Raw genomic sequence first — 25,553 nt, forward strand, 5'->3', positions numbered from 1 at the left:
GACTCATCCTGTCTTTATTCAGGCTTTTCATATTTGGTTCACCGTGAATATTTTTTGCATTCATTGGGATTTTTTTTAAACCATGTTGCATTAAAATATGACATCTCAATTACTGAATTTTGAGATGCCTGTTTACATTTTGAGCCTGAGAGAGTGCCTCGTTCACCTTACCTTAACTCTGTCAGCCCTACTGTGCTCAGGGAGCTAGTCATTCATTCACTCATTCATTCATTCATTCATTCATTTGCACACAGTCACTAAGGATCTCGTCTGTACCAGGCCATGTGCTAGGTACAGAGGAGACCTTTAGTCTGTATTTGGGAGAGAAATGCAAGCTGGACACAAGCCAGCCCTGAAGATAGTGTTAGGGGAAAGACAGCCATGAACACACATGACCATACTGCACATGTTGGGGTGGCAGGCAAAGAGGACATCAGGGAAATCAAAATGCCACCAGCTACCACTTATAGAGGGTTCTCATGTGCCCAGCTCTGAGCTAAGGTCTTTCTACACAGCATCTGGTTGGATTCCCTCAACAGTCCTTCCAGGTTTGCAGATGCTTCTGTGAAAGTAGCAGACAGATGGATGTCCCGAGGCTTGGAGAAGTAACGTGCAGGTGGTTTGCACAAGGACACGCTTTAAGAAGCAGTGGACTTGGAAGTCCAACCGGGGTCTGTCTGGCTCTGGGCTCAAACCAGCTGTGGTTATTGCAGCCCCTTCCACCTGCATCCCCATCAGGGAGTCAGGGAAGGCTCCATGGAGGAGGCCCTGCGTCAGCTAAGGCTTGAAGCAGCCCTAGGAGTTTATAGAAAGATAAATTGGCGTAGAAGGCCTTCTGGAAGTCAGCAAAGTCACGTGCACTATCAGCAAAATGGGCCTGGACTGGTACTGCTTCCTCTTTCTGCTTTTGTTTCTGACGACACATAAATAGGAAGTGTGGGAGGCTCAGTCTGGCTGGAGGCTCCAGATGAAGGCTGATCTCTCCCGCCACACAGAGGTATGGCCCGGCGTCCAGGAGCAGGGCTGAGGGGTGGGGTCAGAGCAGGGGGGAATGTGGGGAGTCCAGGATGGAAAAGGATAGGGGGAGCCTGGGGGGCATCCTGTGGACAGCTGTGCCCTGGCGACTTAGGGGAGTTAGGGCTTGGACTCTTGGCATGACCTGAGTCCAGACTCCTGGGGCAGCCAGTGGGTGGGGAGACAGCCAGGGGTGCCGAGCTGCTTGGGGGTTGGACAAAAGCTTTGGGGAGGACTCGGCGTCACCAGCGGGATCTGGTTGGTCCTGGCGGGAGGACGCCTAGTGAGGTAGAGAGAGCTCAGACCTGCGTGTCAGGTACCGGTGGCCTGTCTTGGCTTTGTCACTAAGATTCTGGTGATAGTGACAGCACCCCCTCCCCACCCTGGGCTTCTGTCTCCTCGTCTGTGGAATGGGGAGCATGGTTTAGAGAGAGAGAGAATGGATGCCTGTGTGTATGCCTGTGTGTGCATTTGTGTGTGTGCCGGTGTGTGCATTTGTGTGTGTGCTGGTGTGTGTATTGTGCATGTGCCTATCCCTGGGGACGCAAGAGAGCAGAGAGACTGAGAGGCAGAGGGTGAAACCTGGAACTTTGCTGCGCTGAGGCCCAGTGCTGGGCATGGTGTGGCTTAAACTCACCTAGAACTTAAGAGCCCAACCTTTGCCCAGAGACATAGCAGGCACATCCAGCAATCTCTCTCTCTCTCTCTCTCTCTCTCTCTCTCTCTGTTTTTTAAGTTATGACACTCTGCCCTGCTTTTTTAGGTTGGGGCCCAGGCGTGTGTGTTCTGTACCCAAGTATGTCGGCCGGGTGGGCGGACATCCGGCGTGTCTGTGTCAGGGCTCGTGCAGGTGTGTGGACTGACCCTGAGAATGAGAGGGCAGGTGTTTTATTGGGACCTTGTCAGACAGGTGCTGGTGACGAGCTGCATATGTGCAATTTTTAGTCTTCAAAGACCCTGCTGTTATATTTTTGTATAACCAAGTTCTAATTTTTTTCTATCATCTTTCCTGCTTTTTAATCATTTTATAATAAGTAAACATTTCTAATTGGCTTTTGGTCACTGTTTTTCTCATTCAGCAGTTTTATTTATATTGTTCCAGGATACAGACACACCAACACCACAGGGTAGTTCATGAGTCATATAAGGAATGTATTGAATGCTAAACATGCAACTACACAGAAACCGGCCTTAAGGAAAATTAGAATAATCTAGAATTACGTAGCACAAGAGACAAAGTCCCCGGCAATTTCTTTTCCCTAGCTCCATACCTTACTCTTTCCACCACGTGTATTCTTCCAGAACATTTTCTAAGCATGATATAAGCATATAGTTTTTCTTTTCTTTCTTTCCTGTTCTTTCTTTTCTTTTCTTTTTTTTTTTTTTTTTTTTTTTGATACTGAGTTTCACTCTTGTCATCCAGGCTGGAGTGCAGTGGCATGATCTCAGCTCACTGCAATCTCTGCCTCCCAGATTCAAGCGATTCTCCTGCCTCAGCTTCCCACATAGCTGGGGTTACAGGTGCCTGCCACCATGCTCGGTTAATTTTTGTATTTTTAGTAGAGATGGGTTTTACCATGTTGGCCAGACTGGTCTTGAACTCTTGACTTCAGGTGATCTGCCTGCCTCAGCCTTCCAAATTGCTAAAGGCTTGAGCCGCTGCACCTAGCTGATAGTTTTTCTTTTTACAGAAATGGGATTATAATATGTGTGTGTGTGTGTGTGTATGAATATTTCCAAATTTCTACAATGATACATATAGATTGAACTCGTTATGTAATTCTAAGAAATCTGTGGCATTTATTAGGATGGGAACACCACAATTTACCTAATCTCATGTTGATAGACAACTAGGTTTTTTTTAGTTTTTCCACCTCTATGAAAGTGTTTCTGTAGCCTAAATTACTAAGTGCAGAATTACTGTGCAAGAGGTTGTACTTTCGAAATTTTAATAGGTATTGCCAAATCAGCCTCAAAGTAACTGAGCTAAGCTGGCACACCCAAGGTAATGCATAAAAGGGCCAATCTGGCCGGGTGTGGTGGCTCATGCCTGTAATTGTAGCACTTTGGGAGGCCGAGGTGGGCAGATTGCCTTAGCTCAGCAGTTCAAGACCCGCCTGGGCGATACAGTGAAACTGTCTCTACTAAAATAAAAATTAGCCAGGCATGGTGGCGTGCACCTGTAGTCTCAGCTGCTAGGAAGGCTGAGGCAGGAGAATTGCTTGAACCCAGGAGGCGAAGGTTGCAGTGAGCTGAGATTATGCCACTGCAATCCAGCCGGAGCAAAAGAGCAAGACTCTATCTCCAAAAAAAAGGGGAGGGGGCAACTTACCATTAGAGAAATTATCAATCTTCTAATTTTGCCCAATATTATAAATGAAAATTCTCATTGTTGCTTGATTTTTTTCTTTCCCTGATAATGGGTGAAATCTTATATTTTCTATATGTAGATTAGTCTTTTGGATTTCATTTATGGTGGATGTGGAGAAGTCTTTTGTTAACCTGTTGAGTTCTCTGTCTTTTACATCTTAACTTCTGGAGTGACTCATTTATTATGTGTATTAGTAATCCATTTCTATGTGTTCAAATGTATTCTCCCAGGTTATCGCTTATCTTTTTCTTTATCATGTTTAAGATAAGTCTTATGTCATATAAAAATGTTTTCATTGTTAAGTCAAGCCTGTCATTACTTTTTAGTTTATGGTTTCTGGTTTTGTCGTCTTGTTCAATTTCTAAGATTATAGAAAGAGTTACAATCATTTTATTATTTTGGTTTTGACTTTTAGATTTTTAGTCCAGCTAGAATTTAGAGGGATAAATAATGTGTAAAGTAACTTTTAAAAATAATTACCGTCTTAATTGTCTCAACATTGCTAATTATGAGTGTGCGGTTTCTCCTCTCCTCAGTGACTTGAAATGCCCCTCTTACTTCCTAAGATTCTATATGCAGCTGGTTATTTTCCTTATTGTTTTCTGTTCATTTGGCTACCACCACATTCTGTATTACTTTTCTAGCGAATGGAGCAAGTCTCTCATCTTTGGCTTGTTAGAATTTAGATCAGTTTGCCAAGGCCAGGCGTAGTGGCCCATGCCTGTAATCCCAGCACTTTGGGAGGCCAAGGTAGGCAGATCATTTGAGGCCAGGAGTTTGACACCAGCATGGCCAACATGATGAAACCCTGGCTCTACTAAAGATACAAAAAAATATCCGGGTGCGGTGGCGCATGCCTGTAGTCCCAGCTACTCGGGAGGCTAAGTCACGAGAATCGCTTGAACCCAGGAGGCAGAGATTGCAGTGAGCTGAGATCACACCATTGCACTCCAGCCTGGGTGATAGAGTGAGATTCTATCTCAAAAATAATAATAATATATTTTTTAAACTGTATTTAAAATGTATTGAATTTATATTTTCTGCGCTGGGCGTGTGGATCATGCCTGCAATCCCAGCACTTTGGGAGGCCACCAGCATTTGGATTTATTTAGCACATATATGCCTTCCAAAACAAGAGGAGATCTTCAGCAAGTTTTCAGTTCTCCTCCACTCTCCACCCCAGCCTCATGGCCAACTCTCTTGTTAAAATCATCTGAGTTTTAGTTCAATATTCTTCTTTACTTACCTATAAGTGTTGGTTTCTTTGCCTCAATATTTCAGCCTTTCTTGGATGTTTCTTCCTGAAATCTAACTTCGACTATTTCTTTTTCAGAAAAGATCTGAAAAACTTTCTTTGTCCTTAGGCAGCAAACATTTTTTGTGTCCTTTAAATGTCAAAGAAAACTTGGCATTTTGTGATTCTAGGTTTAAACATATTTTCCGTTGGTATTTTCAAGACCTCGATTTAAAGTTCAGGGTCTCTCACGTGAAATCTCTTGCCAATCTGACCCTTGTTCCATTCGAAGTATCCTATATGCTTTCTTCTGGAAACATTTCTAGGCTTGTCCTCAAATTCTTGCAAGATGGAAAATTTACCAGTGAGAACTGGGTATGGGTCTATTAAAAGGAATTTTGGGAGTGAACCCGGATCTCTGTCCCCTACTTCAAAACTCCATTGTAGTAGCCTCCCTTAAATACAGATTCCTACTGTCTTTAAAAAATATTCTGAAAAGGAATCTTGTTCTTTATTGAGTGGCCTATTGTCTGCTTGAAACCCCTGTGACTTTTTCTCCCATTTGTTATTGTATCTGTTTGGTTGCACATGGAAAATTCCCAAGCAACAGTGGCATAACAACATAGAAGTTTCTTTTTCCCGGCATAGAAAAGATGCCCAGAAGAAGCAGTTTCAGGCTAGTGTGGTTGCTCCAGAGTGGCAGTAGGAATCCAGCTTCCTCTCTTTCTTTTCATCATCTTCACATATGGCTTCCATCCTCAAGGTAACCTCATGGTCCAAAATAGCTGCTGAAGCTCCAGCTGTCACCTCCAAGTTGCAGGCTGGAAGAAGGAAAAAAGACAGGGACAAAAATGGACCCCTCCCACCCGAGTCAACTGCCATTAAGCAGCCTTTTTTGGAAGACAAACACAATGCTTCTACTCTCATTTCCTTGGACCACATTTAGTCACTTGACTACACCTAGCAGCAAGAGAGTATAGGAAATATAACTTTTTATTCTGTGTAGCAATAAACTCAGCTAAAACCTTGGCTTCTGCCTCCAGGAGGAAAGGGACAAGGTCTTCCACTGTCTTTCAGACTAGGTAGCTAATGCCGTCTGATATATGTGCTCTTAATTCTCTCCACCGCCTGCTTCCGGATGCTGGAATTCTTGGATTTCTTTCCCAAGCCTTTTCATCTTCTTGACCATTTGCTCTATTTTCAGTATCTATCTTTTGCATGTGTGGTATCCATTCTGTGGTTTGGCCCATTATTGATTGGTTGTTTTTGAAACAGAGTCTTTCTTTGTCACCCAGGCTGCAGTGCAGTGGCACGATCTCAGCTCACTGCAACCTCCGCCTCCCAGGTTCAAGCAATGCTCCTCCCTCAGCCTCCAGAATAGCTGGGATTACAGGTACGCGCCACCATGGCCAGCTAATTTTTTTGTATTTTTAGTAGAGACAGGGTTTCACCATGTTGGCCAGGCTGGTCTCAAACTCCTGACCTCAAGTGATCCACCTGCCTTGGCTTCCCAAACTGCTGGGATTACAGACATGAGCCACCACACCCGGCCTTTGATTGATTCTTTTTTAAATGATGGCTCTCCTATCTTCAAATTCCAAGAACTCTGTTCTTTGCATAGACGTGTCTTCTCTCAAATGGCTATCATTTCTCAAATCTCCCTGAGAATGCTGATTTAGATGTCATAATGTATTCTTTTATTTTTGCTGTATCTGTGCATGTCTGTAGAAGCGTCTGCTGGGTCAGTAAATGTCAGAATAGACGTGCGCTGTTTTGATGTTTGGGAAATGGAGCCACTGTAGGCTTAGTGGTCAGGGACAGCATCTAAAGGTAACCTGCCATGGGCTTGAATCCCAGCCTGCTCCTTACCAGCCATGTGATTGTGGACCAATTACATAACGTCCCACCCTTGTTGTCTCATCTATAAAGTGGAGATTTTAGTGGTATCCTATACATAGAAGCATTCGCATCTGTAAAGCCTTTTGAACAATGCCTGGCTCACGGAAAACACTGAAATACTGTCAGCCACCATCATGAATTCTCTCTGCGTATGTGAATATTGTTTGTGCTCTTTGATAAAACTGATTTGTTTTAACCGTTTACGGTAAAAGACACTAACCGGTCCTCCATAATTCTGGTCGCTATGGTTTTTATGTTCGAGTCTTCCTAAGTTTATGTCACAAACTAATCTCCAATGTGAGACCCTCTGGAGGTAGTGCCTGTAGAACACGACTGGCACCCTGTAAAGACCCCAGCGAGCTCCCTGGCTCCTTCCACCATGTGAGATTACAGTGAGAAGACGGTGAGAAACAGGCCCTCCCCAGATATCGAATCTGCCTGCACCTTGATCTTGAATTTCCCAGCCTCAGAATGATGAGAAATAAACTCTGTTTCTTGTAAGCCACTCACTCTATGGAAAGTTGTTACAGTTGTCCTAACAGATTAATACGTTGGTGCAAATGTTTTCTGTTTGTACTCTGTCCTTTGCTTTTATGCTTCAGTCAGTTTGACAAAATACAGACGATTTCACTTTTATGTCCTGCTGCCAGCGTTTGTCTCTGTGATGTCACCTATGCTTTTAAGCTTACAAAGTTCAAAGGCATTCACGCCTATGGTTTGCAGGTTTCCTAGAATGTAACTGTTTATATTTAAAGGCATAATTAACCTGTTATTTGGGGAATGGTGTAAAATGGGGTTTTAGATGGACATTTTTATGTTGTTACTCAATTATTTTAGCATTTTGTAATTGAATATTTCATCATGCCACATTGATTCCTGATTCTTCTTTCATCATATATTAGTACATTCTGGGGTCAAGTAGAGTTTGTTCCCAGCCAATATGCCCATTGGTAGATTCTGTGTGTGTGTGTGTGTGTGTGTGTGTGTGTGTGTATGTGCATGTATCTGTATGTGCATATGTCTGTGTGTAGATGGTATATGCATGTGTATATATGTTTAGGTATGTATTGTGCGTGTGTGTATGTGTGTCTGTGTATGTGTGTGCATGTTTGTGTATATATGTGTGAATATGCATCTGTGTGTCTGTGTTGTGCATATGTGTCTGTGTCTGTGGCTCTGTGTGTGTATTTGTGTGTATGTGTGTATGAATGTTTGTGTGTATATGTGTGTATATTGTATGTATCTGTATGTGTCTGTGTGTGTCTCTGTGCCTGTGTCTGTGTATGTGTGTGTTTGTGTCTGTGTACGTTTGTGTGTATATATGTGTGTGTGCATGTTTATGTGTATATATGTATCTTTGTGTGTCTGTATATATGTGTTGTACATATGTGTGGTGTGTGTGTGTGTGTGTGTGTGCATCTTGAGTGAAGCTTCCAACAATCTCACAGAAGGAAAGCAGCCGCAGTCGTCTGTTCTGCTCTCTTGGGTACTTCCCAGACCCGTGAAATGAAAGGCAGGAAACCCCCAGCCTCCAAGGAGAAAAGGGAACCGGCAGGCAGAGGGTGGGGAGGTGACGGTAAATGGAGCGGGGGTGGGGAGAGCACAGCTGTGTGTAAGCCGGGACGCGTGTGCACATGTGATCATGTCCAGGGAATGACACTGTGGCATCCCACACCCAGAGACCCCGGAGCGACTAGGGACCAGCAGCCCATGGGGAGCTTAGTAGGAGTCACATCCCAGCCCTGCTGCTGTGCTCTCTAGTGCATTGTGAGGTGGTAGGTGTCAGTGACCCAAGTGGGGACACAGTGCCTCAGGCCATGCAGCCCACGCCCATCACCTGCATGTCCCAGGAGACTGAGGGGCCATGCATGAGGGCCACCTCTCTGGGTTGTCCCTACATCATGGGCGGTGTCCCTGGGGCACGTGGAGGGGGAGGGGCAGCTCACTGCTGACATCTCCTCCTGCAGGCCTGGAGGAGGCAGAGGCCAGGAGGGAGAGGTCCCAGGAGCTTGTGAAATGGATTTGGCCTGGCTCCCAGCTGGGCAGGAGCACAGGACTCCAGGACACTGAGGACCTCGCCCGGCCCATGGCCAGCACCCACCTGTGCTGGCGCCTGCCTGTCCAGGGCTGACCAGGGAGATGGCGCTGGCCCGGGGGCTGCTCCGCATGGCCCTGCTGGCCCTGTGCTGGGGGCGCAGCCTGGCAGGGGAAGAAGGTGAGTCTGTGGCTATAACCCCTTCCCTGTGCCCCTCATCACTGCTGCACCCTCAGGGAGGCCTGCAGCATGTCCCCAGGACCCTGCCCACCCACGCTCCTCTGCTCCCCTCCCTCTGTCTCTCCCCTGGCCCTCCCTGGGCCTCCCTCGCTTCCCACCTCCCGCACATTCCTGCTCACCCTGTCCTGGAAAGTGCAGCTGAGCGCATCTGGCTTCCCAGCCCACATTTCTCAGCCAGGCACTCCCGGCTCCAGGCTCCAGGCTCCAGGCTGGCTGCTCTGGCCGTCTCCCTGCCCCTCCTTCCCCAGCAGACACTCGCCGAGCCTCAGTGGTTCCCACCTCCAGGGCTTTGCTCCTGCAGGGCCTCAGCCTGGGCCTCTCTCCCTGCTTCAGCCTCAAGAGCCCTCCTGTGCCTGAAGGCCCTGCTGGGATGCTCCCGGGCTCTTGGGGTGAAAAGGTCCCTCCTAAGGGCTCCCAGAGATCTGGCTTCTTGGCAATGCTGGGACCACAGTCTGCTTAACAAACACCAGGCTCCCGAGGCTGGGGACTAGAGGGCAGGGGGAGGGCGCAGGGTAGGACTCTGCCATGCTGCAGCCCAGAGCTGTGTGTGTGCCCCTCCCAGGCTGCACAGTGGGGCTAGGCCAGGGCTGTGCCTGGTGTATGTCTCTGTCCAGGGATGGTGGAGGGGACCGTGCCCAGGAACAGCACACAGAAGAGGCCCAGAAAGTGTGCTGAGAACTAACAGAATAGCACACTTCTGTCAGGAGAAGAGGGTCCACAGTCAGGAGCCCACTCCGGCAGACCCCCTTCCCAACCTAGGGCACCTCTGCCTGGCCACTTGGGGCTTCTGCAGGGACCTGGGAGACCCCCTCCTCAGTGCTGGGCATCCCAAAGCAGCTGAGGGGGGTGGTGGTGACAAGGGACCCTGCAGGGGAGAGAGGTGACCCCCTCCTGTTCCTCTTGTCAGAAACCGTCCCGATGCAGACGCTTCGCTGCTACAATGACTACACCAGCCACATCACCTGCAGGTGGGCGGACACGTGGGATGCCCAGCGGCTCGTCAATGTGACCCTCATTCGCAGGGTGAATCAGTGAGTAACGCCGGGCACAGGGTCCATGGGCAGGGGCTACAGTGTCCTCTGTGCCTGGTGTGGGACGGCGGTGTAGACAAGGACAGGTCAGTTCAGCCTTGGGGTGGGAGCGGACAGAGGACAGAGGAACCTGTCCTGCCCCTCCAGGTACCTGCCCAGGCCAGGTGCTGTCATCTGACGTGGGGTTTCTGGGAAGCGCCCTTCTATGCTGATGTTGTTGATAAGGGTGGTGGTGACAGTGGTGACAATCTTCTCTTATTCCTTCCCAATTTAACGCAGTTGCCCCACATGACCTTACTCCCTCTTCACTGTGAGGTGGGCAGGGCCAGGCCACGATGCCCCAGCTGTGCCACCACCTGCCTGTCCAGAGTTGACCAGGGAGATGGCACTGGCCTGGGAGCTGCCCTGCGAGTTCAGAGATGGGGAAACTGAGGCCCCGGAGGTGAGGCACCAGCCCTGGCCACAGGATGGGCTGCTGCCCCTCTACCCAAGCTCTCCTGGGCACGTGTCACACGGGAAGGGGACCAGCATCGCTCTGGGGTGTTGGCCAGGATCTAAATTAGCCTTAAATGAAATAATTAAACAGCTGGAACCAGAGAGGCAGGTGACAACCGACTGGCCCAGCTCTGCCACTCCCCACCCCTCCACCGTCTTCAGTTCCCCGGGGTGCCTCCATCGGGCCTTCTCCATTTTACTCAAAGACCATCCTGCCCCTCGCTGTGACCTGCTTCCTGCTGCTGTGACACACAGCGGACCAGGAGAAGCTCCCCGCCCACCCACACTCACACTCACCACCCCCTCTGCCGACCGCTGGGGCCTGGGCCTGGTTCTGAGCCAGGATCCTGTCTGGTCCTGCTGCTCAGGAACATCAGGGGCCCCAAGTCCCCACTCCGCCCTGTGCCACCCACCGTGCCCCACCCCGGGATCCTTCCCAATTGCCTTGCAAACCTGCCCTGACCCCCTCACAGGTGCGCACAGGAGTACAGCACCCGGGTGTCTCCTGACCCCAAAGCCCTACAGCCCCCTTTTCTCTGCTTCCCTTGACAGCAGTGGCCCATAAAGAGTTGTCCACACTCACCACACCCAGTGTCTTTCCAGCCATTTCCTCCTGAGCCCATCCCCTAGGAGGCCGCCCCCACCAGGCCACCCAAACTGCTCTGGTCCAAGTCAGCACTGTCCCAGGGAGCACGATCTCACAGTCGGGCCTCAACCCTCTTCCTACTTGACCCAAGGACAGCCCCTGACAAGGAGGACCACCTGGCCTCCTGCACCTGCCTCTGCCCACAGCTCACCCAGCACCCCCGGGGCCCTGCCCATCCTCCCTTTTCTCCTTGTCTGCTATCTCTTGGTTCTCTTGGCTGCCAAGGATGAGACACCCCGGAGCAGGTCCGTGGACCTCCTCTCTGCTGCATCCACCCAACAGAGACCCCCTGCGGCCACGGGGGCATCTCCCAAAGGCGACCTTGAGCCCACACCTCCCCTAAGCTCCAGCCCTCCAGGTGCACTGGCCTCTCCACCGTCACTTAGACAACAGGCAACTCCAACTCCAAACGTCCTCAGCCAAAGTCCCGCCCTCACCCAGGGCTCTGCTGCCTCCGTCCTCCCCACCTCCCTTTGCCACATGGGAGCTCCTAGTGGCTCAAGCTAAACAACTGGGAGGATTTTGTCTTGTTTTTAAGGCGCTTGTGCCACCATTCCTTCCCAACTGCAGCGTCCGACCCACCAGCAAACACCGCCAACCTTACCTCAAACAGAACTTGAACCTCGCCCATGCCAGCCCCACTGCCCTGGTGCACAGCACTTCCTGTCACCTGGGTATTCCAGAAGCCGCCTAACTGGTCTCCCTGCTTCCCACATGGCCGCACTCCCACCTCGATCTGTTCACAACCGATGACCCTCAGGAATCCTTTCAAAGCATTCATCAAAATCTACAACGCCTTTGCTCATAACTGTTGCCCACTCACTCACAGTGAGATCCAATCCCGTCACGTTGATGGATGGGTCTCCTCGACCTCCCTGTCCCATGCTCTACTCCTCACACACTGGTTTCAGGCCAAGCCATGCAACACATAAACTCTGCCTGCCCCAGGGCCTTTGCACGTGCTGTTCCGTTTCCTGAAATCCTCGAGATTTGCGTAGTCCCTCCCTCATCGCCTTAGCATTTTGCCCGCAGGTCACCTCCTGAGAGAGGCCTGCTTGTCCCATATTTCAAATTGCATCCTCATCCCAGCCCTTCCTCCTGCCTCACCCGCTTCTTGCTTTTTTTATCCACATGAAGTTCTCTCTACTGCACACGCTATACACTTTGTTCCATGCGGGTCCCCGTCTCCAGGGATGGCAGCTCTGTGGGCGGGATTTGTGTGTGTTTTGCCTCTGCCTGGTCCCTGATTCTGGACAGAGCCGGGCATGTGGTGAGCACTCAATGCACCTTTGAGGAGTGAGCAGTCCCTACGCACCTTGCGCTAAGCCATGTCCTCTCCCAGCAGGGACCCTTCGGAGCCAGTGTCCTGCGACCTCAGCGATGACATGCCCTGGTCAGCCTGCCCGCATCCCCACTGCGTGCCCAGGAAATGTGTCATTCCCTACCAGAGTTTTGTCAGCTCTGACACTGACCGCTTCTCATTCGAACCAGACAGGCTTCTGGGCACCCAGCTCACCGTCACTCTGACCCAGCATGGTGAGTGGCTGGAGGCCCTGCCCTAGGCTTGGTGTCCTGTGTGGATGGGGGATACCAGGGTTGGCCAGGGTAGTCTTGAAGGTGGGAGACTGTGCCTTGGGGTTGGGTGAGGGTCTCTTGAGGGATGAGGGTGTGGTCTGCTTACAGGGAGGCATCAGAGCAGGGACTGTGTGAGGGGCTCCTGACAAAGGCAGCTCCCCTGCCCCTGGCTGCGCCCACCTCCCACCAAGCCATGCGCTTCCAGCTCTGCAGGCTGCCCTTAAAGAAAACCGCTCTAGCCACCCTGTTAGAAACCCACCTGGTTCAAAACTCTTTCAACTTAGTTGCTTCATCTCATTTCTGCAGCAACCCATTTCCTGGATGTGGCCCTTGAGGCCCAGGAGGTCAGATGCCTCCTCTGAAGTCCACACTGAGCAGTAATGACAGAGTCGGGTCAGTCTTCCCGGGTGCGCTCTGCCCTGTAGACAAGGAGCTCGTCTCCTTACTGCCCTAGAGGAGGGGCTCCAGGGTGGGCTGCGAGTTCACAGTGCCCATGAAGCTGTCCGTGGTCTAGGGAGGGGTGGATGATGATTTTACATCTTGAGGTTTTATTTGACTCTGTATTAGAAAGAAATATAACGTGCACTTCAAAGTCCTGCATTCAAGGAAACGGTTGAATTGTAGAATGAAAATTACATTCATTCATTGTAGAATGAAACTACACGTAGAAGGGGAGGCGTTTTATGAAAGTTTTCGTTGATGTGGCAAAAGCCCACCCCAGTGGCAGGCTGGTGGGAGGCCCTGCAGGCTGTCACTAGAGACGCACGCAGAGCCACAGCAGGCTTGGTGCTGCTACTGGTGTCTGTGGCTGCTGCTGAAATGAACAGAGAAGGAGGTGACTAGTCCAGGGCCTCTCTGCTGCTGCTGGCAGAGCTGAGATCCGGCCCAGGACAGTCCGAGTCTCTAGTCCTAACCACTGGGCCACTTGGTTCTCTTGGCAAGGGTCACACCGGAGGGGCTCTGGCCAAGGCTTCCTGCCCCTTTCTGCCACAGCATCATTAAGCAGCTTCCAGAGCAGGGGATGGGTTGGACCACCAGGAATCCATCTGAAGCAATATTTCCACACATGGGTTTGATGGATATGAGAGTCCCTTCCTTCCCAAGTAGAGCTCAGAGAGCCCAGGCTGGAGGGAGGGGAAACATTGGATGTTGTCCCCCGTGAGAACTTACTGACAGCGGCGGGTGGGTGCCTCATGCAGGGGACAGAGAGCAAGGCCCCCAGGAGATCAGGACAGGCTTCCCAGAGGGAGGAGCTTTGCACCTCAGATCTGAAGGGTAGACAGGAGGGGAGGGCGGGAAGAGCCTCCCTGACAGGGTAAGAGCTATGCAGATGCTGGGGGATCAGGAAGGCATGGGCAGCAGGGAAACTCGCTCACCACTGTGTCCAGGGAGCATCCGCTTCAAGGGCTAGACAGCAGTGGGGAGAAGCAGGAGACACAGGCAGGGGCTGGCCCTGGAGAGGCCGCTGTGTCCTGCAGTCTCAGGGCAGAGGGGAGACTGCATGTGTCCTCTAGGCATGGAGAGCACTGAGGGAGTGACATGATCAGATGTGGGGGTGCGAATGCTAGGGACAGGGACTTACAGGGTGGATTGGAGGAGCAGGAGTTAGGGAAGATGTTGAAGCCCAGAATGTGACCTAAACGCTCATCCTTAGAAATGACAAGGCCACACTGGCCGGGGGATGGGGACATGGGGGCATGGAAATCCTACTTAGGATATACACATGACTCATTCATTCAGCCTTCTTTCCTTGAGCACCTACGTATACCAACAAAGCGGTCAACACACTGCTCAGCAACCCTGACCTTGGAGATGACAGCCTGGCAGCCAGGAAGGCTTCTGGGGCGATGCAGTGGGAGGCATGGCTTTCCATGGCTTTCACGTTGAAACCCTACAGTTTTGCAGCTGAAGGGCTGAGGCCCGCAGAGGAGATGGGTCTTGCTCAAGGTCCCTCACCTGATGAGGCAGGGGTGGCCTGGAACCCCGTGTCCACACAAAAGGCCACGCAGGCCCTGACTGCCCCAGCCATCCAGCCTGAGGTGACGTTCACTTCCTCCCTCCAGTCCAGCCTCCTGCGCCCAAGGACCTGCAGATCAGCAGTCACCAGGACCACTTCCTGCTGACCTGGAGTGTGGCCCTGGGGGGCCCCCAGAGCCAGTGGCTGTCTCAGGGGGACCTGGAGTTTGAGGTGGTCTATAAACGGCTCCAGGACTCTTGGGAGGTAGGAACCACAGCCAGCGCTGCCCCAGCCCAAAGGGACGGGATAGCACCCTCCTCCAGCTCCCACTGTCTCCCACAGGATGCGGCCACCCTCCTCTCCAATGCCTCCCAGGCCACCCTGGGGCCAGAGCACCTCATGCCCAGCAGCACCTATGTGGCCCGAGTGCGGACCCGCCTGGCCCCAGGTTCTCGGCTCTCAGGACGTCCCAGCAAGTGGAGCCCAGAGTTTAAGTGGGACTCCCAGCCAGGTAATGGAGCCAGAGCCCAGGAAATGCCCCATGGTGGAAGGGCAGGCTCGTCAGGGGCTCCTGGCACAGCAGGGGTCCTGGGCTCCACGTGGGGGCTTCCCGGATCTCCTGCTGCCGTTTATCCAGTAGCGTCCCTGGGCCGTCCCACCTCTACTGTGACCGCTGCCTGGTGGGACTCTGCATCTGTTTACTTTGGGCTTCCAGTTTTCTGCTCACCCTTTGCCAGTGGCAATTGCAATAACAACAACAGCGCTATTAGCAGCTGTGTGTTAACGGAGGCTGCAGGGTGTGCAGGGCGTACCCAGGTTATTCTGTTCAGTCCCCAAACACTGAGACTTAGATGCTATTTCCATCCTCCCGGGAGGGTGTGCAGGGCACAGATCTCTCTCTCAGAGCTGTTGGGCACACAGCTGGCAGGTTCAGGCTGAAGTCTCGGCCCTGGTCTTTTGGCCCCAGAGCCCATGACCTCTGGGTGATGAATCGCACGGTGGGCACCCGCTGAGAGCTCTGGGAGGGGTGGAGGGGGAGCACATGAGGACCTGTCTCCCTCCCAGGGGACGAGGCCCAGCCCCAGAACCTGCAGTGCTTCTTCGACGGGGCCGCCGTGCTCAGCTGCTCCTGGGAGGTGAGGCGGGAGGTGGTCAGCTCCGTCTCCTTTGGCCTCTTCTACAAGCCCAGCCCAGAAGCAGGGTGAGCATCTCCTTTCTCCGTCCCCTCTCCTCCTCTTGGCCTTGCTCTCTACAGGTTTCCTCCTGTCCCTGGGGCCCCAGCCTACCCCCAACCCTCCTCCCTCCCATGGGCCCTCCCTCCCCCTTCCCTCAGCTCTACCGTGCTCCTCAGGGAGAAAGAGTGCTCCCCAGTGCTGAGGGAGGAGTTCGGCAGCCTCCACATCAGACACCACTGTGGGATTCCCGTGCCCGACCCCAGCACCCACGGCCGGTACGTCGTCTCCGTTCAGCCAAGGAGGCCAGAGAAACACATAAAGAGCTCAGAGCACAGTGAGTTTACTCCCAGCCCTCTGTGGGGATGGTCTGGGACCAGCACGCCCTCACTGTGTAACCCGAATCAGCTCAGGGCTCCTCCTGGCCCGGTCTTCATGTTTGTCACTTTCAAAGAGATGCAGTCCAGTGACCACGAGTGAACAGAGAAGCAATGAAACAACAAAGGCAGTGGCTGAAAGCAGGCCTTTGAAACCTCTGATCTCTTGTCCACTTTCCTGCTTCCCTCTCCTACCCTGCAGCTCCCCAAAGCTCCACTGCTGGCCACCCCCTCCTGGTCCTGCCACCAAAACCTGCCCTTTCATTCCTCATCGGATTTTCCTCTTTCTGATTTCCGAAGTTCCCCTCCGACTGATGTTCTATCTTCAGTGTAACTGATCCAGGATGTACTTTTCAACTGGGGGCTGTGGTGTATGCAGATAGCGTTGAGCCTCCCAGGTTAATATCCCTCATTTCTATGACGTAGCAAGGACCCCAGTGCAATGGAACCTCTCGCGTTGCTTCCTGATGACCAAGTTCTTCTGTCCAGTCTTTAGTATATATGAAGAGCAGAGGCCAATTTGTCTTAGTTACCTGGGTTTGAATTTATCATTAACTCTCTTGGGATCCTCACTGGAAAAAGGAATTCTGATTGTTCAAATGCACACATATATTAAGGGTCTCATATAATGCCTGGCACATAAGTGACCTCAACAAATTACGGGCATTCGTATTATGTTTATACTGTGAAGGCATCAAGGTTATAAGCATTCTCATTTTTCATTTGGGAAGACTGAAGCTCAGAGAGGTTGAGTGACTTACTTAAAATTGCACAGCTATGAGTAGGCAGATAAAGATTAGGGTTCAGAACTTCCGACTCCATGCCCAATTTCTGCTTTCTTTACCCTTTGCCTCTTTCAATGTGTGGGTCTGCCAGCCAGGTGGGAGGTGCTTTCTGCAAAGGGCTTCCCCTTTCTCTTTGGCCACCTTCTATTGGGTCTCATCTAGATGTTGTTGAAGGCCTGCTCCCGCTGCTGTATTGGGGACTTTCTGGCAGTGAGAACGTGCGATCCGGTCCTAGCCTTTACCCAATTCCCTACACCTCTGGGAGTGTCAAACGAGAGTCCATCACACTGGGTGGGGGGGAGGGTGGTAATCTTTGTCTTTGCCACTGCTTAGCTGCCTTTCCTTAGGGTAAGTTACTTAATGGTTCTGTGACTCAGTTTCCCTGTCTGTGAAATGTGAAGATTAATAGTACCTGCCGTATAGGGTTGTTAGAATTCAGCACGATAATTCTTGTTGAATAAGCATGTGTGACAGCGCCTAAAACGTAATCAGGCTGGGCGCAGTGGCTCACACCTGTAATCCCAGCACTTTGGGAGGCCAAGGCGGGTGATCACATGAGGTCAGGAGCTCAAGAAGCGGGGTCTTGTGCCAGTGGAGACGGCCCCACTGTCTAGCATGAGACACAGGGAATGTTCCTTTGCAGAGGGGGGTGATGCTCCTGACAGTTTCCCTCCCTCCAGTCCAGATGGCCCCTCCGTCCCTCACCGTCAGCAAGGATGGAGACAGCTACAGCCTGCGCTGGAAAGCAATGAAAATGCAATACGAGCACATAGACCACGCATTCGAGATCCAGTACAGGAAAAACTCCACCACGTGGGAGGTGAGGGCCTTCGCCCAGGGAGGGGAGAAACACTGGGGAGGGCAGGAGAGGGGGAAGTAACCAAGAGGGGTTCCATCTGCAAGGCGCTGGGCCTCTGGCAGGTGACCAGTGAGAGGGAGCCACTGGGACGTGGTGATCACTGGGCTGTGTGGTCAGCAGGTCACTGTCCCATCTCTTTGTGAAGTAGCTGAGGTTCGGGAAAGTGGCGTGGCTTGGCCAAAATGAACAGCTGAACCTGAGTCCCCAGGGAACAGGGGACCCTCTGGGCAGGGAGGGGTTGAAAGGCCACTGGGAAGAAGGTTTTCAAAAGTCATGAAATCCTGGGGGTATTTCTTCAGAGGAGTCTCATCTGGACACACACTGAGGCTCAGACAGAGCTGCTTCTGAGTTGGTGGCGGGGGTCGGGGGGCCAGGCCAGGGCTCAGTCCCCTGCCTCCACAGAGGCCAGAGAAGAAACCACAGAACCAATCCCAGACCTTCAGCCTAGAAATGCAGCAACTGAGGCCAGGAGGGCGGTGGGCCAGCGGTGGGCCAGTGGTGGGGCTGGGAGTGGGCCCTGGGCTCCTGAATCCCCATCTCGGGGTCCAGAGTCCAGCCGGCCTGCACTACATTCCTGGAAAGGCCACAGTGTGGGTGCAGGCTGCCCCAGAAGGGCTGGGAGCTGAGGAGGCTTAAAAGAGGGTGGGGAGGTGGCTTCAGCACTCCGGGCCTCAGTGCTGTCAATGTCGGGGGCTGCGGAGTCCCCAGTCCCATCCGCTGTGCTGTCCCTGGGTGGCCCTTGGGGAGGCTCCATGGTGGTGAGAGAGAAGCCGCAGCAGGCCTGAGCAGGGCAGGAGCTGGGAGCCCGCAACACTGGGGGTCCAGGTGGGAGGGATTTGCAGCCACGCCCATGGGCCACAGGGCCAGGCCTCACCCTCAGCGCCAACCCACAGGACAGCAAGACTGAGACCCTCCAGAATGCCCACAGCATGGCCCTGCCAGCTCTGGAGCCCTCCACCACGTACTGGGCCAGGGTGAGGGTCAGGACCTCCCGCAGCGGCTACGATGGGATCTGGAGCCAGTGGAGTGAGGAGCGCTCCTGGGAAACCGAGTGGGGTAGGTGCAGGCCGGAGTCCACAGCTTCTGGCCGGGACCAGCTCAGAGTTTCTCACTGCCAGAAAATCCCCAATGCAGCAGCAGTAGCAGGCCTGCCATGACTTGTAGATGAGCCCTCTTCCCAGTTAGGTGGTGGCCAAAGAGAAAGGGAAGGCCTTTGCAGGCAGCACCTCCCACCTGGCTGGCAGACCCGCACGATGGAAGAGCAAAGGGTAAAGAAAGCAGAACCTGGGTATGGAGTCAGTTCTCCACCCACTCTTCATGAGACAGCACAGCCAGGCAGAGGATGCAGACTGTGTGGGTACAGAGATGTGGGGCTCCAGACCCCACCCCACTCAGGCCCCCTTCCCTCCCTTGGGAAAGTGACACCTGGTGTGTAATACGGACTGCAAGTGAGGACTTGAGGGAGCAGAGGAGAACAGATCTCACCAACACTCCTCCTTTAAACTGGGACTTAGGCCTTTGTTAATATGGCCTTTGGTTTCTTAGCTTTGGGGTCTACCACGCTTTTGTGATTGCTCATTCCGAGTTCCCTGTCACCATGGAAGCAAGTAAATCTAGAGCCGCAGACTGGGTCTTTGGATTGGAAGGTTTTGCTGTGATCCCTTCATCTCCCCACCTCCCTGCTCTTGCTGCGTGCACTTACCCCTCACCTTTCACCATAGTGGCCACCAGGGAACTCCTGTAGAACAAGACAAGACCACGGATGCTTTCAGAGAGAGTGAGGACACAGGAGATACTGCGAGCAGCCCAAGTCCACAGCCAGACTTGGTAGCTGCAGGGGCCCAGGGACAGGGCCCCAACCAAACAGAAAAGAGGCTTGACCAATGGGCCCAAGGGAGGAGGAAGAGGGGAGTCCTGGAGGAACCTGGCCTTCGAGAGGCTCAGGGCTGGGCAACAGGAGGTATCGGGGCCTCCGGATGGGCCTTTGCACCTGCTGGTGCCTCTGCCAGCATGCCTTTCCCCATCTCTACCTCTCTAGTCCTTCCTGTTAACAAGGCCCAGCTACTATGCCACCTCCTTCACGAAGTCCCCTGTGATTGCCATGAACTGTAGTTCTTGCCTTCCCCATAGCACCTCCTGTGACTGGAAAGGATCTGACCTTCCTGTGTGCTCCCAGCTCTTTGAACATTGTGGGGGTAGGGGCCAATGCCCTTCTCAGCATGAGTCTGGCCTCTCTCCCCTAGTCCCCCGAGGCAGTAAGTTCCAGAGCCCTAGGCCTGCAAGGAGCAGGGTCTTGGGGGATACTGCGCCAACCCCGCTCCGTGCCCCAAGGTCCATTCCCCTCCCTGATGCTGATGCTGCTCTTCCTCCCTGGCTGCTGGAAGCGCTGCCCGTGTGGGTGCTGCCGCTCGTCGTGGTGCTCCTTACCCTCACTGTGCTCGTGGCCCTCCGCTTCTGTGGCATCTATGGGTACAGGTGAGGGGACTCTGTGGGGCTGGAGTGGTAACCAAGACCCCAGAGGGCACCAGGGAATCCCACCCAGCTCCCTCCAAGCCCTACTCTGCCACCTACTTCCTGGGCCTCAGTTTCCCCCCTGGGCATGAGCATGGGAGCAGCTGGTTCTGAGGTCTCTGATGGCTGTCACCTCCCTGGTGTCTTCCAGGCTGAGCAGAAAGTGGGAGGAGACGATCCCCAACCCCAGCAAGAGCCACCTGTTCAAGGTAGGAACTGGCTTCGAGGGGTGGGGTGGGGGGCTTCTCTGTTCCTGCCTCTCCTGTCTCTGTCCCCACCTCCTCCATCTCTTCCTGTGGGTTTTGGGTGGTCAGGAGGTAAGTGGACTGGAGAGGGGTTTTGGAAGCTTTGGGAGTGGGACCAGCACTTGGAAATCCCTTCCTGGGATTCCCTGGGCACGTGGACTGCCCACGCCTGGCCCTGCTTGCCAGAGATCTGCAAGGACCCCAATGGAGAGAACTGAGTGTGGGGATGCCCGGGACAGGGTGGGCTCACAGAGGGGGTTCCTGCTACCAAGACAGATGGGTGTCAGGCAGAAGGGCTCCCCAAGGACAGGACACCTGGGCTAAGCTTTGAGGGTGCCAGTGGTACCAGGTGGCAAAGGTTGCTCAGCCTCAGGGCATCTCGAGGGTGGAGACAGAAACCCTTCAGGAAGGGAGCTGAGGAGGTGGGACAGGAGGCCGAGATGACCATGGGGAGAACACCAGCATGTGGGTGGTGGGAGCCCTTCGGTCAGGCAGCCACGGCCAGCTTTGCCTGTGGAGGGGTCTCTTGGCTGGTATGGAGGAGAAATGGGGTGAGCGTGGAGACAGCGACACCCCAGGTAAGAAAAATCACAGGAACAGCGCCCTGTCCTCAGGTATCAGGGATGGGGGGGAAGTCCCAGCCCCTCTCTGGGCTTCACTTTGCCAGTGTCAAAAGGCCATGGCCACTCCTAAAGAAGTGGGGAATCTTCTCTTATCTGGGGGCTCCTTGGATCCCCTGTACCCCCATCACCCTCTGCCTTGCCCCACCTCCAGGCCTCCTGATGCCCACAGGCTGGAATGTGTCTGTTCTTGCAGAACGGGATTGCAGAGCGGCGGCCTCCAGGCAGCGTGGCGGCCTTCACCAGCAGGAGTCCCCCAGAGCAGGGGCCGTGGAACAGCCACTTCTCTGAGCTGGAGGGGTGAGTGTCTGGGCTTGTGGATCGCTCCTGACCTGTGGGGAGCAAATAGGGGGCTGACGCCATGGTGCCAATCAGGGACTCAAGTGAGGTTCCCTGTGGCTCACTGTGAAGAGATCCAAGGAGGCTGGTTTGCACTAAAGCAGGAGGCACCTGGGGTGGATGTGAGGAAGAACTTCCTCTCCCCAGGTTAGGGAGGCCCAGACAAGAGACTTGACCAGAGGTGGAAGAGGGGAGCAGATGGCCCTCCCCTGCCCTGCTGCCTCGGGAGGCATCACACTGCAGAGGCCTCATGGGGTAGCTGGGACTGCAAACTCCCAGGGCCTCAGCGCCTCAGCCGGCAGCTCACCGCTGGCTCGGTCGGGAGCGGGGTGTGGCACGGTTGGTAGAATGATGGAAGGGGTTGCCCAGTGCACAGGCTGGGCATGAACCTGGTGCTGAAGGAGGATGGACTTTAAGGTCAAAAGGGAGAGGGCTCCAGCCTTGCAGAGGAAGACCTTGAGCTCAACACAGAGGACGGAGGTCCTGAGCCACAGAGAGACTGAATCCATGTCCTGTGTCCTTCTCTGGGGTCCCTGAGCCCTCAACCCTGCCCTGCTCAGGTTCTCACTGCAAGCTCTGGGGCACATGAGGGCTTCTAGAGAACTACCCCCACCCTGCCAAGACCCTTGCACCTGAGCCAAATCATCTGCTCAGGGTGGTCCCAACTCTTCCGCCCATATTCTCCCCACAGAGTGTTCCTTGTAGGATTCAAGGACAGTGAGGTGTCACCTCTCACCACAGAGGACCCCAAGCATGTCTGTGATCCACCATCTGGGCCTGACACGACTCCAGCTGCCTCAGACCTGCCCACAGAACAGCCCCCCAGTCCCCGGCCAGGCCCACCTGCCCCCTCCCACACGCCTGAAAAGCAGGCTTCCAGCTTCGACTTCAATGGCCCCTACCTGGGGTCGCCCCAAAGCCACTCCCTGCCTGACAGCCTGTGCCAGCCGGAGCCCCCACAGGCAGGTGGGAGCCAGAAGCCCCTGCCTCCAGGATCCCTGGAGTACCTATGTCTGCCTGCTGGGGGGCAGGTGCAGCTGGTCCCACTGGCCCAGTCGATCGGGCAGGGCCAGGCCATGGATGTGGAGAGGAGGCCGAGCCGGGGGGCTGAGGGGAGCCCCTCCCTGGAGTCCGGGGGAGGCCCTGCCCCTCCTGCTCTTACCACAAGGGTGGGAAGACAGGACCCAGAGGACAGCCCTGTGGCTGTGCCCACAAGCTCTAAGGACCCTGAGGACCCTGGAGTGGCCTCTGGTTACGTCTGCTCTGCAGATTTGGTATTCCCCCCACAGTCAGGGGCCTCACCTGTCTCCCAGGTTCCCTCTCTGGGCCTCCCTGCAGACCAGACCCCCAGCTTCTGTCCTGAGCTGGCCGGTGGACACCCTGGAGCCCCAGGCCCTGTGAAGTCAGGGTTTGAGGGCTATGTGGCGCTCCCTCCAACTGAGGCCCAGTCCCCCAGGTCCCCATTGAACAATCTTGTCCCCCCGGAGGCCAGTAGCCCTGTCCTGAACCCAGGGGAGCACCGGGCAGATGTATCCCCAACATCCCCACACTCCGAGGGCCTACTTGTCCTGCAGCAGGTGGGCGAGTATTGCTTCCTCCCCGGCCTGGGGGCTGGCCCTGTCTCACCCCGGAGTAAGCCCTCTTCCCCGGGACCCTCTCCTGAGATCAGGGACTCAGACCAGGCTTTGCAAGTCAAGAAGCCCCCAGGCCAGGGCATGCCCCAGGTGCCCGTCATTCAGCTCTTCAAAGCCCTGAAGCAGCAGGACTACCTGTCGCTGCCCCCTTGGGAGGTCAGCAGGCCTGGGGAGGTGTGCTGAGACCCTCAGACCTCGACAGGCGAGGGGACCGAGAGGGCTTGCCTTCCCTCCCGCCCGGGCTTCCTCAGTCATTTCTGCAAAGTCAAGGGGCCGTCTCCTGTTGAGGTGGCCGGAGGCAGGCGTGGGAAAGGAGTCAGCCTTGCTCCGGCCCCCTTGACCTTCAGCAAATCACTTGTCTTCCCACGCGCATGCGCGCGCACACACGTACACGCCCACTTTTTCTTTCCGGTTATTTTTAGCTTCTGAATTATTAGAGCTTTCTAGACATACTCATTCCATCTTCCCTTCATTTTCTTTTTTATCAAGTTTCCTTGCATTTGCCATGTTTCTTCCTTCTTTTGCCACTGATTTATTATGAGAGTGAGGCTGAGGTCTGAGCTGAGCCTTGTCAGATTGAGACGCGTCTGGTTGTGTTTAGGACTTGTGGGGGCTGCCTGTCCCCGGCAGGCACTGATGCACATGACATGATTCTCATATACATGCAGAGGCGGGAGGTACCAGGTGGGCACTGTGGGGGTTAGGGCTTGGAAGAGTGGCACAGGTCTGGGCGTGCTCAGTGGGGCTCTGAGTTCAGACTAGCCTCGACTGTCACTCCGAGAAATGGGCATGGTAATGGGGTGTGTGTGTGTGTGTGCAAGGCACACACATGAGAGGCTGTTTGGGAGCTTTTGGGGAGCCCTGCTGGTTGTCTCAGTGATGTCTGTGGGGCTCCAGTCCCCTGAGACCCCATGTCATGTAGAGAAGTTAAGATCCAAGTGATGGGCAGGCTTGTGAGACCTGGAGAACATCAGGAGGGGAGTCCAGAACCCACATCTACTGCAGAAAAGTGGGGAAAAACTGCTAAACAAGGGAAAATTCTCCTAAAGGCATATATGCTTTCAGGCTTTTAGTCCAAGTGGCCACTCTTTCAGACAGACCCTGTAACCCTCACTTCCACGGGCCACAGATGAGGGGCTGCTGGTCTATGCCTGGGCCTGCATCAGTGCTTATGGTTCTTTTAAATCTTTCCCTTTCAGATACATGAAAAATAATGGCATTAAATTGCTTTAATTTGCATTATTTTAATTATCCAGTTTGCACATATCTTTATAGGTGTCTTAGGCATTGGTTAGTATTTTTTAACTGGGCTAAGTCCATTACGGTCTTTGTTCTGTTGGGTGCTATCATTTTCTCATTAAGTTTTTTCAACTATTTACATATGGCCAGATGGTGGAGTGTTTTTCCCCCAACTCTGTGGGTTTGTCTTATAATGTTGTATATGAGGCTTTTTGGTATACAAATGTGAATGCTTCTGTGATGTCAAAGAGCTCCCTAGTAAACTCCTTCTTCACTTTTACTGCCAAATTTACAAAGGTCTTCCCACTGCAAAGCAGCGTTTGTTGTAATTTATATATGTTTTTCTAGTTCTGTTTGTGTTTCAAATTTTTCATGTAAAATTTTAATTACTTTTGAATGGGTGGATGTTAGAGGTGCCTTTGGTATTTGTTGAAATTATTTTTCTATGTATCTAAAGTGTCACTTTTGTGATATAGGAAATCTTTGTATATATACTGTATCAATTCCTAGGCTCCCTGTTTTGTTACCTTGTTGTCTGTCTGGCATCCACCGTTTTGATTGTTGTAGCTTTATGATATGTTTTAATAAGTGCTAAAGCAACTGTTCTTGTTATTTTTGCTCTTAAATCCCTGTTCATTACAGCAATGTTGGTGGTCAAAGAAAATGATAAACAACTTAAATGTTCAATAGTGCTGAAATTCATAACAACATTTTAGTACATCATAAAGTAGAATCGTCTGTTCATAACAAACAAGATGGCATAATGAACAACATGTATTAGAAAGAAGTCTGAGAGATTAATTCCAAAATATCCAGACATTATTAAAGGGGAAAAGATTGCATATATTATAAGTGATATGGCTCCGATGACTGGAGGAACACCAGGGTCCTTAGTCTTGCACCAATAAAACGACATGGAAACACATGGAGTGGTTTTAAAGAGTGGAGTTTAACAGGCAAGAAAGAAGGAAGAAGCTCCTCTGTACAGAGACAGAGGGAGGGGGGACTCCAAAGTTGAGAGAAGAAACCCTGAGTGCCTTGGAAATCAGCCAGTTCTATAAGGAGGCTGGAGGAGGCAGTGTCTTATTTGCATAGGGCTCAGGGCACTGTTCTGACCAGGCATGTCATTCATGTAACCCCTGAAAAACCTGGCCCTTTCACCCTAGTTTTTTTAATATGCAAATGTAGGGCACCAAGATGTTCTACACATGTGGGGCTATGTGGGGGCGGCCATGTTGCCAGGCACATATGGGAGCAAGGAAAAGATGGTGGGAA

At 52.9% G+C, this 25,553-nt stretch overlaps 1 protein-coding gene across 6 annotated transcripts; it reads left to right on the forward strand.

Moving 5' to 3' along the window:
* Window positions 1-896: 896 nt before the first annotated feature.
* Window positions 897-25,120, forward strand: CSF2RB (colony stimulating factor 2 receptor subunit beta). Of its 6 annotated transcripts, none has more exons than XM_032266659.1 (14): window positions 897-997; window positions 8,486-8,733; window positions 9,701-9,824; window positions 12,308-12,501; window positions 14,604-14,761; window positions 14,840-15,008; window positions 15,563-15,698; window positions 15,849-16,006; window positions 17,512-17,651; window positions 18,584-18,746; window positions 19,934-20,165; window positions 20,353-20,410; window positions 21,263-21,366; window positions 22,097-25,120. In XM_032266659.1, the coding sequence occupies exons 2-14, from the start codon at window positions 8,658-8,660 to the stop codon at window positions 23,220-23,222; spliced, it is 2,838 nt and encodes a 945-aa protein (XP_032122550.1). In that variant the 5' UTR covers window positions 897-997; window positions 8,486-8,657; the 3' UTR covers window positions 23,223-25,120. The 6 variants fall into 6 exon arrangements, with proteins under 6 accessions (XP_032122550.1, XP_032122553.1, XP_032122552.1 ...); XM_032266662.1 differs by having other exon boundaries at window positions 20,075-20,165; XM_032266661.1 differs by having other exon boundaries at window positions 12,311-12,501.
* The last annotated feature ends 433 nt before the right edge of the window (window positions 25,121-25,553 follow it).

Source organism: Sapajus apella, unplaced genomic scaffold (assembly GCF_009761245.1).
Source record: "Sapajus apella isolate SASKATOON/1434 unplaced genomic scaffold, GSC_monkey_1.0 scaffold160, whole genome shotgun sequence".
NCBI classification, from domain to species: Eukaryota; Metazoa; Chordata; class Mammalia; order Primates; family Cebidae; genus Sapajus; species Sapajus apella.